The sequence below is a fragment of the Pantherophis guttatus genome, chromosome 1 (genome assembly GCF_059756535.1).
Source record: "Pantherophis guttatus breed Tessera chromosome 1, ASM5975653v1, whole genome shotgun sequence".
NCBI classification, from domain to species: Eukaryota; Metazoa; Chordata; class Lepidosauria; order Squamata; family Colubridae; genus Pantherophis; species Pantherophis guttatus.
The window spans coordinates 259,821,741-259,838,901 of record NC_142063.1 but is presented as its reverse complement, the minus strand read 5'-3'; the positions used below and the strand labels follow the sequence as shown (position 1 = coordinate 259,838,901).

The 17,161-nt window shown below is 38.4% G+C and overlaps 1 protein-coding gene across 8 annotated transcripts in view; it reads left to right on the top strand.

Moving 5' to 3' along the window:
• The window catches only part of NHSL1 (NHS like 1), a 146,826-nt gene that overhangs the window by 111,697 nt on the left and 17,968 nt on the right, over window positions 1–17,161 (top strand). For all 8 annotated transcript variants that reach the window (XM_034418901.2, XM_034418899.3, XM_034418900.3 and 5 more), the window contains exons 3-4: window positions 3,245–3,372; window positions 16,505–16,697. In XM_034418901.2, the coding sequence (XP_034274792.2) occupies window positions 3,245–3,372; window positions 16,505–16,697 (321 nt within the window). The remainder of the gene's footprint in view (window positions 1–3,244; window positions 3,373–16,504; window positions 16,698–17,161) is intronic.

Genomic DNA, 17,161 nt, shown 5'->3' with positions numbered 1-17,161 from the left:
TTGAAGATACTTTTACAAAGAACTCCCAACTAGTCCATTCTACTACAAAGATTTATTTTTTTTAATTTTTTTTTTAATTTGATTTATATGCCGCCCTTCTCCGGAGACTCAGGGTGGCTTACAATGCGTTAAGCAATAGCCTTCATACTTTTGTATATTTATACAAAGTCAGCTTATTGCCCCCACAAACTGGGTCCTCATTTAACCTACCTTAGAAAGGATGGAAGGCTGAGTCAACCTTGAGCCTGGTAAGATTCGAACCTGCAGAAATTGCAGGCAGCTGTGTTAATTACAGGGTGCATTAAACCACTGTACTTCCAAGGCTCTTCTCATGGTTTAACCATTTAACTTTAAGTTAAACTTTATTTTTATTCCATTGTAAAAAAATAAAACGATCATCAGCACAAATCGATAAATTAATGACTTGTGCTCAGATAACTAAAAATGTTCTCTATAGATTTAATGGAGAATTCCTAAATATAATGGCTATTAAAAATACTGTACATATTGTAATCTAGAAGGCAGGAGTGGTAGTCTAGCATTGTACCCCTGGACTCTACGTCCCTAGAAGAATAATGAACTCTCTCATGCATTTTATGCTTTGTGCAGTACCTGCTGTTGGAAGCGTTCCATGTGTGAGAAGTGAAATACGGTAGCTTCTTCCTCAAAAACATGATATTTGAAGTAATATAAAACAAAGCTTTTCTGACTAGTAGTCCTGCTATAAAAATGGCATGGAAAATAGACAACCATAATAAAAAGAAAATATTATCAGAATCCTATTCAGAGAAAAATCAGCATCATATTGTTATGAAGAGTCAGAGGATTGAGTATGTGATTGTACTGTGGTTTGTGCTATTACAGCAAAAGTTTTCAGTGTTGTATAAATGTAGTACCGCATACCACATATACCATAGCTACATGGAGACTTGGAGTAATGCATTATGATATGTAAATTGTGTAACCACATTTTCAAGACTTGATCACATAGTCTACTCCCATCCCGCTAAAAGGAAAATGACTGACCTTTCCTTCCTTCCTTCCTTCCTTCCTTCCTTCCTTCCTTCCTTCCTTCCTTCCTTCCTTCCTTCCTTGTCATCATCTCAACATCATGACTCTGGGTGGCTACCAGGAATTAAACATCACAGTGTTACAACAACATCACAGTATCGCAATAAATTCTATAACCCATATGAACAGATGCTAAACACATAATTCCAGATGCATAAGAAGGAGGGGGGGAATGAATACTTTGGCTGATGTGCTACATATATTGAGGCTTCCTAGTCTACATGCAAAACCAGACTTCAGCATTTTGCCAAGTGAACAAACCTTCTTTGAAATAGACTGAATTGGGACACACAACAATTAAACCAGAAAAAAAAATACAAGCCAGGTGTTTTTAAAAAAACAGTTTTTAGAGTTCTATAGGTGGCTTTCAGAACTGCATAATCTTCATAATCTATGTAATAAAAGGTTCTGCCGATGTATTCTTTGCTGCTTGCAATATGCTCTTTGTTAACAAAGGGAGACTTCATTTGCTAGAAGTTTTGAGTTTCCTGCATTATTTAAGTGAGATAAGTAACTATGTAACATGATGAATTCAGGAGATGATGCAAAAACAATCAAGCTTGGTTATCTGGCATAATCCTGCACCTTTAATTTAATTGCAAAGCTTGCCATTCTACTCTGTTCAGAAGATTGCAATTAACATTTTTCTCAGATGGAATTCAGTTGCTGGTCTCAGTCAAAACAGTTTTATGTTTCAAGGAATTGACTTACAACATATTTGAATTTGCTTTTCTTTAAATCGTGCTTGCTTGTCTGCTTTTGAGAAAGAACAGAGAAACCAGATAACCAGTTCATGAATAAACTGAGATTAGAAAAATCCCAAATTTGATTGGGTTGGAATTTTATACGAGGGGTGTATATGTGTGTGTGTGTTGAGAGAGAGAAAGAACATTTTTTTTCTTGTTTTTAATCATCATTGATAAGTATTATGTGGTAACTAGGAACCTTTTTTGTGCCATAAATTTTTCCCCTGTAAGATTTTAATAAGACGTTGTAACACATGTAACACATGTACAAAAAGTGCAAACCCTGCATTTTTCAGATACCTCTGTATTTTACTTTTGTATCAACAATGTAACTCTGATAACTTTTAGTCAAAGACCATAGGAGAAGTTTCAGTGGTGGGTTGCTCCCGGTTCGCACCGATTTGCAAGAACCAGTAGTAAAAATTTGTAGTAGTTTGGAGAACCGGTAATAACATTGGCTGGCCACGCCCCCGAACCAGCACCCGGCCTGCTCGCCGCTCGCTTACCCTGCCTACCTCATCAGAGGCTTTTTTTTTAACTTTTAAAAGCATTTTTTTAATCTTCTTCTGCCGAAAATGTTTTTAAAAGTTAAAAAAAGAGCCTCTGATGATCGCGCGGTTCAGCTGGGATCATCAGAGGCTTTGAAAAGCATTTTTTTCTACAACCTCTTCAGCCGAAGAGGTTGTAGGAAAAAAAATGCCTTTCAAAGCCTCTGGCGATCCTAGCTGAGTTGCCTGATCGTCAGAGGCTTCTAAAAGTATTTTTTTCTGCAACCTCTTAAGGTTGTAAAAAAAAGTTGGCCACGCCCACCCAGTCACATTACCCCCCCCAAGCCATGCCCACAAAATAAGCCACACCCACAGAACCGGTAGTAAAAAATTTTAGAACCCACCCCTGAGAAGTTTCTACTTCATTTGAATGATTCTGTATATCTTTAAACAGCTAAGTGATTTCATGTTCATAGGCATCTTAAATTTCATCTAAAGTCAGGCACTGTGTGTTTTGTAATACAAATCTAAACTATAATGTATTAGCATAATATGTGTGAATCCAAGTAGTGTGACCTATTGTAATTGACCGATGGAACTATTATCAATGAGTAGAATTTCTAAGTGCCATCTAGGGTTTTTTTTTTGGTACGGTACCACCATAGCCAGTTTATGGACTGGGACCACCACAGTCAGTTTTTGCCATAAACTTTCAACTTTGGTTTTCAGATTTTGATACTTTCTGATCTTCTTCAATTATTCTTCTATCTCTTCCCATTGCCACATCAATTAGCCACATTTTCTTCTTTTCAACTATTAAAGAGGATAAAACTAGCTACAGCTCTCCTTGGAACTATTTGTACTTCTTGTTTGGAATTTATGTGTAACTCAGCAATAGTTCATGGTATCTTTTTCTTATATTTCCCCCACCATTTACAGAATGTGACAAACTTCGGAGAGATGGCTATAGAAGTTCTCAATACTATTCTCAGGGTCCAACATTTTCATCTTCATCCAACCCAATCTATGGAAGTTACCAAGATGATTATGAAGAAATTGAACAGAAGGTGAGACAGCAGAGTCTTGAAAAAACAAATGAAAAATACTGCAGAAAAGTTAAATATAATGCACAGCATTATATGCTGTAATGTTCCATATTTGAAAATGATAAACCAGATTTTAAAATGTTCTGTCCCAAAAGCATTTTGTTTGAGTTCTTTAGAATAGTTTAATTTGCAGGGAAAAAAAATACTGTGCAGATACCCAGGTACTATTTCAAACAAAGGCTCTGATTTAAAAACTGGCTAGGTTAGGTTTTGCTGCTTTTATGAACAAATAGAAAGAACTATTGTTCCCTTGTAAATACCCTGGCTCTGTAGTGATCACATTGTCCCATAGAACATACCATAAATGACAGGACCACTCCTTTATTGGCTTTCCCTTGTTTGTTATTTGATAAGTACGGTGTGAACACAATGTGATTGTCTTCTTTATTCTATTACTTGCTTGAATTATTTGTGCCACAATGAATTGATAACATCATATCTTTGTAACACCTGTCCCTATGCAGCATTTAATTAGTTCATTTATATGTCATGTAATCCCAAATAGGCATGACTTCTCTAAAAGAAGATCTAACGAGTAAAAAATATATTTTGAGATGTTTCTTTTAAAAAAATAGCAAAGAAGAAGCAGTTCATGAAGAGAGAGGGAAGGAATACTAAAGTATAGATGCCATCATGCAATATTGTATATTATATCTATCTATCTATCTATCTATCTATCTATCTATCTATATATATATATATATATATATATATATATAGATTCTTACTTCTTCGTAGGGTTTATGTGTGTTTTTCCTCTAGCCAGGTTTTCCCTACGTAACCAAGGTTTTTCTGCAGCCCCAGCTCAGTAGAATCAGAACCAGAATCGAGTGGATATGATTCTACTGAGCTTAAATAAGTTAGTTAAAATGTTTAAAATTCTGGTTAAAATCCTAGCTTAAAATCTTCTAAAAATCCTTATAGAGCACTCTGCAAGGTCCTTTAAAACCTTAGCTAAAATCCTACCAGTACCTTTCTTTAAGGATTTTAACCAGAATTTTAAACATTTTAACTAACTTATTTAATATGACGCGGGAAAACACCCAAGATTTTAATTTTTTGCACATACACACCCGCGAAAATTTAAGAAGACATATATATATATATATATAAAGAATTGTCCTAAAGACAATTAGGGGGGATAAGGAAGAACAACGCAGACCCATCACAAGATCATGGGTAAAACAAATGGGTTTAGAGGAGGCAACGTGCGTGCCTAAAAGGGAAAGGTATAACAATGAGGGAGAGGGAGCCGGGAGAAATACCTTCAAAGCAATGCCTGATAACCCTGCGTTACCCCCCAGGGAGAGAAAGAGGCAACACAATGGAGAAGGAGGCAGGGGAAAGTGCATCGTCATCTGTCAGCATGACTAAGGCAGAAAAAAAGATAATTACAGGGGGAAGGCAAGGGTTTGGGCCTGTTACATGCGCAATGACTAAATTGATCAGCATTACATAAAAGCAAGCAGCTCCTCAATGGGGATTTTATACTCTGACGAAGTCGGTAGGGGCCGACGAAAGCTTAGCACAAGTTTTAAAATAAAATAAAAAATTAAACTTTTAAACGTTCCAGATATTTATTTATTATTTATTTATTATTTAAATTTCTATACCGCCCTTCTCCAGAATAGGACTCAGGGCGGTGAACAGCCAAAGTAAAAAACAATACATACAAAATTTAAAAGCAATTTAAAATAATTAAATATTATTGGCCGTAAATTAAAATAACCCAATTTAAAATCAATTTAAAATTAACTCAAGCCAGCCCTGCTAGTTGAAATAAATGGGTTTTCAGGGCCCAACGAAAAATCCGGAGGTCTGTTATTGTACGTATCTCTGGGGGGAGGTTGTTCCAGAGGGTGGGCGCCGCCACAGAGAAGGCTCTCCCCCTGGGAGTCGTCAGCCGACATTGTCTGGCGGACGGCACCCTGAGGAGGCCCACTCTGTGCGAGCGTACTGGCCGGTGGGAGGCTATTGGTGGCAGAAGGCGGTCTCGTAAGTACCCCGGCCCTAAGCCATGGAGCGCTTTAAAGGTGGTCACCAACACCTTGAAGCGCACCCGGAAGACCACTGGGAGCCAGTGCAGCTCGCGCAGGAGAGGTGTTACATGGGAGCGCCTCGTTGCCCCCATAATCCCCCACGCGGCCGCGTTCTGGACCAGCTGGAGCCTCCGGGTGCACCCCAGGGGGAGCCCCATGTAGAGAGCGTTGCAGTAGTCCAGGCGGGAAGTGACAAATGCCTGAGTGACTGTGCGTAGGGAGTCCCAATCTAGAAAGGGGCGCAACTGGCGTATCAGGCGAACCTGATAAAAAGCTCCCCTGGCCACGGCCATCAAATGATCTTCTAACGACAGCCGTGCATCCAGGAGGACGCCCAAGTTACGAGCCCTCTCCGTGGGGGCGAGTGATTCGCCCCCAATAGCCAGCGATGGCATCAGCTGGCTATATCGGGACGCCGGAAGCCACAGCCACTCGGTCTTGGAGGGGTTGAGTCGGAGCCTGTTTCTCCCCATCCAGGCCCGCACGGCCTCCAGGCACTGGGACATCACTTCAAGGGCATCGTTGGGGTGGCCTGGGGTGGAGATGTACAGCTGGGTGTCATCAGCGTACTGATGGAACTCCACCCCGAAGCCACGGATGATCTCACCCAGCGGCTTTACATAAATGTTGAACAGAAGGGGCGAGAGGACCGACCCTTGTGGCACCCCACAAGCAAGGTGCGTCGGGGTCGACCGCTGCCCCCCTGTCAACACAGATTGCGACCGGTCAGAGAGGTAGGAGGAGAACCACCGCAAAACGGTGCCCCCCACCCCCAACCCCGCCAACTGGTGCAACATGATACCATGGTCGATGGTATCAAAAGCCGCTGAGAGGTCTAACAGGACCAGGATAGAGGAGCAACCCCTATCCCGAGCCCTCCAGAGATCATCCACCAACGCGACCAATGCCGTTTCCGTGCTGTGCCCAGGCCGGAAGCCGGACTGGAGCGGGTCTAGATAGACAGCTTCATCCAGGTACCGGGGAAGCTGTTGCGCCACCACACTCTCAACAACCTTCGCAACAAAGCGAAGGTTGGAGACTGGACGATAGTTAGCCAAAACAGCCAGATCCAGAGAGGGCTTCTTGAGGAGGGGCCTCACAACCGCTTCTTTCAAAGCAGCCGGCAGGACCCCCTCACTCAAAGAAGCGTTAACAATCTTCTGGAGCCAGCCTCGTGTCACCTCCCGGGAAGCCAGTACCAACCAGGAGCGGCACGGGTCCAATAAACATGTGGTTGCGTTCAGCCGTCCCAGGACCCTGTCCATGTCCTCGGGAGCCACAGGGTCGAACTCCCCCCAGATAACACTCTCAAGACCTGCCTCAGTCATCCCGTCCGGACATACCCAGTCAGAGGCCAGCCCTTCCCAAATCTGAGCGATTTTGTCATACAGATACTGCACAAAGTCCTCAGCTCGGCCCTGCAAGGGGTCATCCCGCACTTCCAGATGGAGGAGGGAGCGGGTCGCCCTAAACAGGGCGGCCGGGCGATTATCTGATGACGCGATAAGAGCGGCAAAATAGCTAGATTTCGCCGCTTTTATCGCCACTAGGTAGGTCTTAATATGAGACCTCACCAGTGTTCGGTCGGATTCGGAGCGGCTGGTCCTCCAACTACTCTCCAGGCGTCTTTTCCGGCGCTTCATCTCCCTAAGCTCCTTGGAGTACCAAGGAGCCAGGTGAGTTCGGTGCCGGGTCAGAGGCCACAAAGGCACGACACGGTCCAAGGCCCCGGCAGCCGCACTATCCCAGGCGGCCACCAGGTCTTCAGCCGAGTCATGAGCCAGAGTCTCAGGAAATGGCCCAAGCTCCATTTGGAACCTATCAGGGTCCATCAGGCGCCTGGGGCGGAACCACCTGGTCGGTTCCGCCTCCCTGCGGCAGGGTGCAGCGGTTAGAAAGTCCAGTCGAAGGAGCGAGTGGTCAGACCATGACAAGGGTTCGATGGCTATATCCCCTATATCAAGGCCACTCAACCACTGACCAGAGACAAAAACTAAGTCCAGAATGTGTCCCCCTGTGTGAGTGGGGTCATGAATTAACTGAGTAAGGTCCATGGCTGTCATGGAAGCCATGAACTCTCGAGCCACCTCAGACGTTTCACCGATAGATGGCAGGTTGAAATCCCCCATAATAACAAGTCTGGGGGTGTCCACCGCCACCTCGGCTATAACGTTAAGCAGCTCGGGCAGGGCCGTTGCCACGTGGCAGGGAGCCAGGTACGTGACCAACAAGCCCATCTGTACTCCACGACCCCACTTTACAAAGAGGGACTCACATCCGGCTATCTGTGGAACAGTGGTCTCCCTTGGATCCAGACCTTCCTTTATAATAACCGCCACCCCCCCCCCGCCCCTGTCCTGAGCCCTCAGCTGATGAAATGTACGGAAGCCTGGTGGGCATATATCCACGAGGGGAACCCCCCCTCCTGGCCCTATATATATATTTATATATATATAAAGAGAGACATATATAAGACAACAATATCTGAACAACATCAGGAAGAATTAAAGAACATTAAAAAGAAAAATTAAAAAAATATTTGACAACTTTTTCAAAGCCTGAACAATTTGGAATTATTAAGATGTTCTTCCCATATTGATGAAGGAGGCACCTCCTCATCTGAATTTTATTTATTAAATTTATTGACTGCTCATCTTATCACAGGGTAACTCTGGGCAGCTTACAATCTGTCTGAGTTTATCTTTCACGTAACTAAACAGGCTCATATATTAATACCAAATTGAAAGGTAACATCAACGCTTGGTACTGACCTTGTTGAACAGCGATCAGTGTAGTTCATTCACTATCAAAATAATATAGTCCAATGGGATACATCAGTCAGCAACATGACTGCTACATGTAGCAAATGAGGCATTTACAGTTGTTCCCAGATCAGGTTGACTTTGAAAAGCCTACAGCTTATGCTGTAAATATAATTATGCCAATTCTGCAGTTAAAACCACTATCAGCTGAAGGTCTGGAGTCTTCTGTGGACCATGAAGGAGTCTCTAGCTACAGACAGCTTTTTCAGGCAGAATGCTTTATTTTCCAGAACATACTAAATCCCAAACTAGTCTTCATCTTGATTGATACTACAGATAATCCTTGTTTAGCAAGCACAATTGGGACTGGAAGCTTGGAAACTACCATTGTGCTTATATAATCTGACTTCAGCTTCCTTTGCTTTAAAGACCTGTGAAGGTTGTAAATGCAACGATTGACCAGAAAGTTACATTTTCATCACCATTGTAATTGAGAATGGTCACTATACTAGATGGTTGCTAAACATGGACTACCTGTACACCCATCTTAATTTATTCTCATCTTGATTACCCACAGTCATTTCAATTAACAAAAGATGTTTTTTGCAGTGCTACAGGGCCTGAAAGACACATAGGAGAAATCTCTCTTCTGCATACCAGATTGATAAACTTGGGGCAATGAATCTTCAAAAGGGCCTGTCTTCTTATTGAAGTACCCAGTCAGGTTCATAATAGGAAAGTTAGTCCCTTAGATCAAGGGTCCTCAAACTTGGCAGCTTTAAGACTTGTGGACTTCAAGTCCCAGAATTCTCCAGCCAGCTATGCTATGCTGGCTGGAGAATTCTGGGAGTTGAAGTCCACAAGTCTTAAAGCTGCTAAGTTTGAAGACCTCTGCTTTAGATCATCAGACCTACTTTTGAAAGTAACCTTAAACAGCGTCTGATAGACAGTTGTCAGCCAGTGCAGCTTAGCAGTCTAGCTACAGCATTTTGCACTAGCAGCAATTTTTGGTCACTTTTCAAAGATAGCCTCACCAGAGCACATTACAGTAGTCAGGTAGAATTGTAACCAAGTATACAAATAAGAGTTGCCAAGTACAGTATGCTCAAGAAGGACCAAAGGTGATGCATTAGCTACAATTGTGCAAATATACATGTTCTCAACCACTGGTAATTGTCAAGCATTATTGCATGAGAGTTTGATCCTGAACAGATGTTACCTTTGGCTGAGATGTGTTGTCTTTGGTGTTCAAATGATAAGCTACATAGAAGATAAGGTTGCTAGTTACCCATATGTGAGAAGCACTTAGAGACCTCAGTGAAGTAAAAGAGCTGATGATCTGTAACTATGGGTCTTGAAGAGATCATCTGTGTATTCACGCAACCCACACACCTTCCCCTTTCTAGTGACTATTTTGGATAAATTCAGGTGCTTCTTGTACCTGGAGTTTTGTCTCGGGGAAGTAGAAGAGAAACCTCAAGCATGAACAGTGAAGCTTCTTTCCTGCCAAAATATTTCTCACTTTTGGAAAATTCCCAAAAAAGACTGCGTGAATGCACATATGACCATTCAAAGAGCCAATTACAGGTAAGTAACCTGTTCATCAAGGTAACATACAGAGTGGTAATTTGCTTGAAAGTTTCAGTAAACAGAATGGGTCTTTTTTCTAACAAAAAACATCGCAAAGATTTTTACTGTGAAAATATTTTAGCTTTCTGTTTGTAGGTAATTTTTCATTAAAGGTATACCTGCACATTAGTACTTATAAATAAAATTTTAAAATCTAATTAATATGCCTCATAGCATACTTGTTATGTTAGTTTATATATTATAAATCAGTACAGGAGGCTTTAGCACAAAACAGTAAGCTAAAATATTGAGTGGGTCATTTTACAGAAAGAAAACTGGGTTTATGCATCATTGACTCATCCTCCCCTTCCCTCTTTCTTTAATCAGCTTGTCCTATTCTAGCAGCTTTCTCTGTGTATCAGTTATTGTTTCCTTCCCAAACATTAATGTGTGGCTCAACTCCCATCGCTGCATGTTTTCCAACCTCTAAAAATGCTTGGCTTTCCATTTATAGAGGAAATCTGTTCTTATTCATGTTGTACCTCTACTTCTTCTCATTTGGTCGGCAAGGTAAAGACCAGGTCATTGTCCAGGGTGGATGTAGGCAGCTCAGCAAGAACAAGAAACGGGCCAGGAAAGTCATTTTATTTTGGTGAATATGTGGGCAGGAGGTGTAAATCAAGAAATTTGGCATGGAGAAGATTAGAGAGCATTAATGTTCTGCAGAACCTTCCACCATGAAGTAAGCAACAATCTTTTTATGGCCAAAAGTCATAGTTTACATATGGGGTAGTTGAAGGCTAAGTAGATGGGGACCATGTCACACATGGACAGGGATAATTTCATACATTTAGTAACCTTTCATTTTTAATCCTTATATTCCCATTTTAGAATTTAGACTACAATTTTCATGCATTTCCTCTTCAAAATAGGTAGAAATCAGACCACTGGTTTTAAGCCATTGGATCCTAGGACCACAAAAAAAGAAGAGTTAGACTGCCTGTAGCTCTGAGGCTGCAGATTATCTGCCCCGACATGTTCAGCTTTTGTTCTCTACATCCTTTTAGTTTATATAGCACTAACTAAAGGCTTGATAATCAAATGCTGTACACTGAGGAGGTGGATAAGAGCTGCTGATTGAAAAATATATGACATGTACTGGTTGATGTAACAATGGCAACCATTTTCATGGAAACTCAAATCTACATTGTAATTCTTATAACTGAGACATAATTTTAAAATAGTAAATATTGTGCATGGTTTCATCACATTTAAATGGAAACCTGTGAAATTACTTGACTGCTCTATTAATCCAACATTAATGATTGTTTTGAAAAGGAGAGGTATAGAGCCCGCAAGAGTTCAGTAACGGGTGATTTGAAAGACCACTATTCAGGACTCTTCTCTGGTTGTCAGAGAAGATAATATGGGCTATATAGATAATTTCTTTGACCTGATATAGGCATAGTTGTATATTATTTTGATTTACCATTAGTTCTGGATTATCGTTATGCACAGACATGTAATCCCTGGCACAGGTTGAGGTGTTTGTCATGTTAAGACTTGATGATGTTAATTTAAGTACAGTTCCCACTTGTAATGTAAACACACTGAATTGGTTGATCCAAGTAATATTCCTTTTTCTGTTCCTCTCTTGCATTCATTATGTGTTCTGTGGAAAAGGTGTGTCTGCATATAACAACTTCTCCCTGTTTTTTTTAATTATTTGTACTGTGATGTGCATACTGTGTCTGTTGTCTGTTTTTTATGTCTGTGTGTTTTCATTATTTTCTCTTCGTCACTCATTTGCTTTCTTTTTCTCTCTCACCCAACAGTCTAGTCTGTTAGACTGCCTCCCTCAGTCTTGCTTAAGTGCCTGCTGTTGTTTGATGTCATGGACGATCAAGGTATCAAGCCCCCTCCAGAATCATCCAGCTGTAATACCCGCAGCCTGATGCTGTTGTCACATTAGAGTATCCTCTTCTTAACAGTGCTCTTATTTTAAAAATTACTCCTTCTGCTTTATTTCATGTCACAGGGAAAAACACTGTGCAGTAACTCTAAATTCTCTAATCCTTTTTAAAACATGATTTCATTTCATGGCAAATTTGAACCTTTTTTTTTTTTTCTGTCCTGTTTTTTTTCCTGTTTTCTAAATGGGCATTGTGGAAAGTTACTAACTTTCAGAAAGTGTTGTACATTTTGTCATAAAATTGAATTTCCAAACTAATTTAAGTTCAAAACTTTCTTAAAATCTTTCATGTAAGAATGAACAGTGACAAACTCTTAGGGTCTTGCTAATTCATACATCTTACAGAAGGACCTTACGCAGTTTCCAAATCTCCTTTTTGGCAATCCCTGAATCCTTCTCTGAATGTGATTGTAAGAAATCAAAATATTTGTATGTTGTTTTGAGACTTGAATGGCTCAGTTTTTATAAGTACAGAATATATATATATATATAGAGAGAGAGAGAGAGATACACACAAATATAAAGTATGACATCCTTAGTCATTCAAGGTTCAGCCTGGCTTCTGACCATCAAAAGGATGTCAATCCATATCTAAGAATTCCACCACAAATAGCTGGCTTCCTACAGTGTAAGGGTAACAAGAAAACCAAATGTTATTGTTGTTTTATATAGTTCTTGTGATGTAATTGTAGATTTCAAAAAGGAAAAGGTAATCAGAAAGCTGTTGCTTGAATATTTTCTAAATTGATATTTTCTAAGAAAAATGCTGGTGATAGTGATAGGAACAATAGCCCTGCTAGATTAACTCAATGCTCATCCTAATCCATAATTATGTTTCACATTGTCAACTGTAGGATATTCATACCAGAAGATGGAGAATCTTCTGATAGATGTCTTCTATCATTGTTCCCCTGCAATTATTTTGAAGTATACTATCACCTTTCAGTGAAAAACATACTGTCCTCATTAAATCTTAAGACTAATAGTCTTTGATAGACACATCCTCCATTAATTTATTCAGTCCCCCTTAAAGACAATCTTTCAATTCTGTGATAATGAATGAAGAAGCAGAAGAAGAAGACCAACCAGCTGGATTCATGACTGATTAACAGTTAGGTTCCTCCCAAATCTTTTAAAATAGTCCAACTTTTGGTGTTGCTCGGAATAGATTTTTGTTTAAATGAGTAGCTTTACATTCTGAAAAAGAACACAGCACTGCTTAAAAGTTTGTGAACTCTTTTGAATTTTCAATATTTCTAAATCAACGTGACATCTCTTTATTTACCTGTAGTTTTAGAACTTGTTTGGAGAGCAGATCACATTTTAGGTCATATTTATGCAGGATTATTGAAAATTCAAAAGTTCATAACTTTTAAACACCATTGTACAAAGATTAAACAGGACTTTGATATATGTGTTACATATGTGTTATTGATATGCCTGCATTATGTAAAGAGAAATTTTTATTTACATAGATCCCCAATTAAAATATAGTTCTATGTGCTGCAACATCATCCTTTCTTTGATAAGACTATGTAAGACAGATGCACTTGGAAATCTGTATCAAGAAAAAAATATATTAATATATAGGATCTTAAAAACATCAGATTAAGAGCACAATTCTGCAAGGCACAGTTCCTGAATCTGTTTTGACAGTCCAAGTAGATTTCTTGAATATGGAATTGGTTTGTTATTCTCTTCTGGAAAAATGTTCAGTTTCCCAGTCTAGCATAAAGCCATGGGGTTTCCTGGTTGTTTTCCATCCAAATATTAAGCATACCTGTTGCTGTTTATCTTTTTTAGATTTGCCTACTTTAACTAGGTACTTTAGATAAAAATGCATGTTGGATATGCTCCAATTAAATGTGCATAGCATTGCTGTGAAAGGGATTTAAGTTATCAACTATACAGTGTGAAACTGAATAAATGCAAAATATACAATTTTTTTCAGTAGAAAGGCTCTACTTTTGCATTTTCTTTAGTTTCTGGAATTTTTCTACCCATTAATGTGTAGAATTTTTATGCAATGGTTATGGGCATCTTCCTATTAAATTAGCTTAGTTGGAATCTTCCCTCATTTAGTGAGTAGTGGTTTGATTGACTGATGATTGATTGATTACATTGTCCCTGGAGACAGAAGATAAATGTACATTAGGCTTCTTCTTCTTTGCATTGATCCTACAGAAGAATTCCTAATACCAAAACATTTCTTTGTCTAGTTTTATTTGTTACAATAATCTCATATTGGATTTAAATTTCACTCTCCCAAAATATTAAGAATTCTAGAATTGAAATTTTAGGACATTTAGTAATAGATAATGCCAGTGCATTACTTCATCTGCTACAAGCCATCCATGTTTACATTTCTTTATCAGTTGCGATAACACTGAAACTGTTTTTCAGCAACATTCAGATTGAAATGACCTAGAAAAATACCTTTCCTATTAGGTAATGTTAGGATCCCAAGTGGGATTTGGTTCACTAAAAGTAGTGGCTGAATCAAAATACTTTACTGCACTAAAATATTGAGAAAATTTTAAAACAGTTTTTTATTAGAAGAGATCAATTCCAGTTTAACTGTTCGATAGCAATAACCAAATGAGAAATTCATTTTTTTTCCTGCTGGTAAATATCTTAGTATTTTGTTCTGTGGATCCATCGTAGATTTCCCACTTTGTCAGCAATGTTGTTGTATTAAATGCTATAAGTGCTATTAAACAGTGTTTATTTATAGCTATAAATAGTCCCCTTTCCAAACAGAAATATACTTTACTATTTAATATATGCAATTTTATTTCTTTTCATATTAAAAAAAAATTCAGTTCAGGGTCATCATCTTGTGACAGTTACTATTTTGGGATTGTTAATCAGTATGTTTAGGATTATGTTGAAATATGTTGTTTTGTTTTACCATACAGCACCACCATACTTAAAGTATTATTCCATTCTCAGTGAACCCAAGAGAGAAGAAACATCCCCTTTGGCTATTATTGCATAATAAATAAAAATCCATTCTGCTATTTCTATCTTGCACTCAAAAAGGATAGGTTTCTTATTCTTATGTATTTTGTATTCTTTTCTTCCAGTTATATAATTTCAAAACTAGCTCTGGCCTGGGATTTTTTTAAAAAAAAAAATAAGTTGATTATAAGGCTATCCTGGAAGTAAACAGTAATTCATGATTTATTGTTAAGTTGTTTGTATGCTTAAGTTTGCTTTGCTTTAGTGCAGCTTCATAATGTGTACTTTTTTTCCTCCACCAAGGCATGTGTCATATTTCACAAAAACACACACTTCTAAGAGATGAAACAAATTGATATAGCATTTATTGTACAAGTGATCCTCGCTTAATTACAATAATTGGGACCAGAATTTTCATCGCTAAAAAAATGTGAACATAAAACACAATATCATGTCACTGCATTGTTTAGAGACTGCAATCCTAGCTATTCCCCAGTTGCCATCATTAAGAGAAGACCTCACACGATCACGACTTTTGACTTGCTACTGGCTTTCCCAGTGACTTTGCTTGTGGGAAGCTGGCAGGGAAGGTTGCAGTTTATTTGATCGTGGGACACCGTGATGGTCAGAAATCTCATAGGGAACTTATGGAAACTGCCATACGTATATTAGTTTAATGTTTTGTTTGAGCATCACAGTTGTGATGATTTATGATGTAATATTCATAAATAGGCAAGACTTTAAGAGGCTCTTAAGTATTTATGTTCTCACTGAAGTCATTCTCAACTTTTGGCAGAGTTTTAACCCAAACTGACATAATAACCTGCATTCCTTGATTTGTAGTTTGTCCGTTTGCATTTATTATAAAAATTCCTATAAATGTAACCATGTTAACGTAATTTTGAGACAGACTTTGATCTATTCTCAGTTTTCTTATATAACAAAATGCTGTCATTTAGTCAAATTTATTTATTTATCTATCATATTTCTATGCCGTCCACTCTCCGAGGACTCTGGGCAGCTTAAAACAATCGACAGTATACTAAATAGCATATTGCCCCCAATAATCTGGGTCCTCATTTTACCCACCTCGGAAGGATGGAAGGCTGAGTCAAATTAATGTTGCAATGGACATTTATCAAAACTTAAGAATATATTAACTGTTGGGAGAATAAAGGTTGCGTAGTAGTTTCAATAGCTTCTCGAGTGTTCATAATCTGTGACACTCTGCAACTTCCTATCTCCCAAGATACTTTGTTGTTGTGAGAAAAAAATGGAGTATGCGATTCCATGATGAAATCCAAAACCATCGCTTTTCTAATATATCATTGTTGCTAAAGTTAAAGCTAATCAAATTTTTAAAAATATAAGAAAGCCCCAAATGGGTTTGCATTAGAATACGTTCCAGAAAGTGAAAATATTGCAGAAAAACTAACCTATTGGTTATAGATTAATAGACTTACAGTTGTTGTCTTTAAGAACAAATATACTAATGGAATGAATCATTACATGTTTGATTACTTTCTTACTAAATGCTTTAGTAAGAATTGAACCGTGGATTACTCTTGTTTTGACTATTAAAAATCTTCTGCAAAACTCATAAGAATTTGAGTCAGGTGTCAAAAACATTTTTTCAAATTCTGTCACAATGTCTTGTTCACAGTAGAAATGCTTTATTTAAAATAAGGTAATATGTAGCTGGAAAAATGTCTAATTTATCTTTTGCTGCAATTTTTTAAAACAAATTTTATAAAATCCCTACAATTAATGATATACTGTTTTTTTTATAGTGTTCAACTCCTTCTCCCGAAGAGGAGAAGCTTATTCCTGTCAAAAGACCCAAAACACCAACTCCTGATGAATTATCTGACATCAACACCCAGACAAATTGGACCAAATCACTTCCACTGCCAACGCCAGAGGAAAAGATGCGACAACAGGCTCAGGCAGTCCCAACTGATGTTATCCCTATTAATGTAACAGGTAGACTTTAAATTTTATGGATTCATGGCATCTCTTTATGATATTTAGAGCAAAATCATACCTTTATAGAAAGTAATGATTATGTTAAATAATGATAACAGATGATAAGCATCAGGGCCTTTAAATATTACAATATCAGAACTCTCTCCCTTTCAAAACTCATGCTGAATGCTTAAATATTCTGAAAAATGCTGAAATGTTATACTTCTGAACTTTCTGTAGGGTAATCTTTGTTCTTTAATGACTTGTTTCATAATAATGTTTCTGCTAGTTTTTAAAGAAGTTTATTTAAAAAATATGTACCTCATTTCATTCACTATCAAATGTGTTTTCTAGTATCATATGTGTTGTTATGGAATAATATTTTTGCTACATAAAAGGATGAGTAAGGTTTAATGACCTAAAATAAAATTGACTGAGACCACTGGCCCATAATAAAAGAATTTAAATTGAAAGTAAGGTTG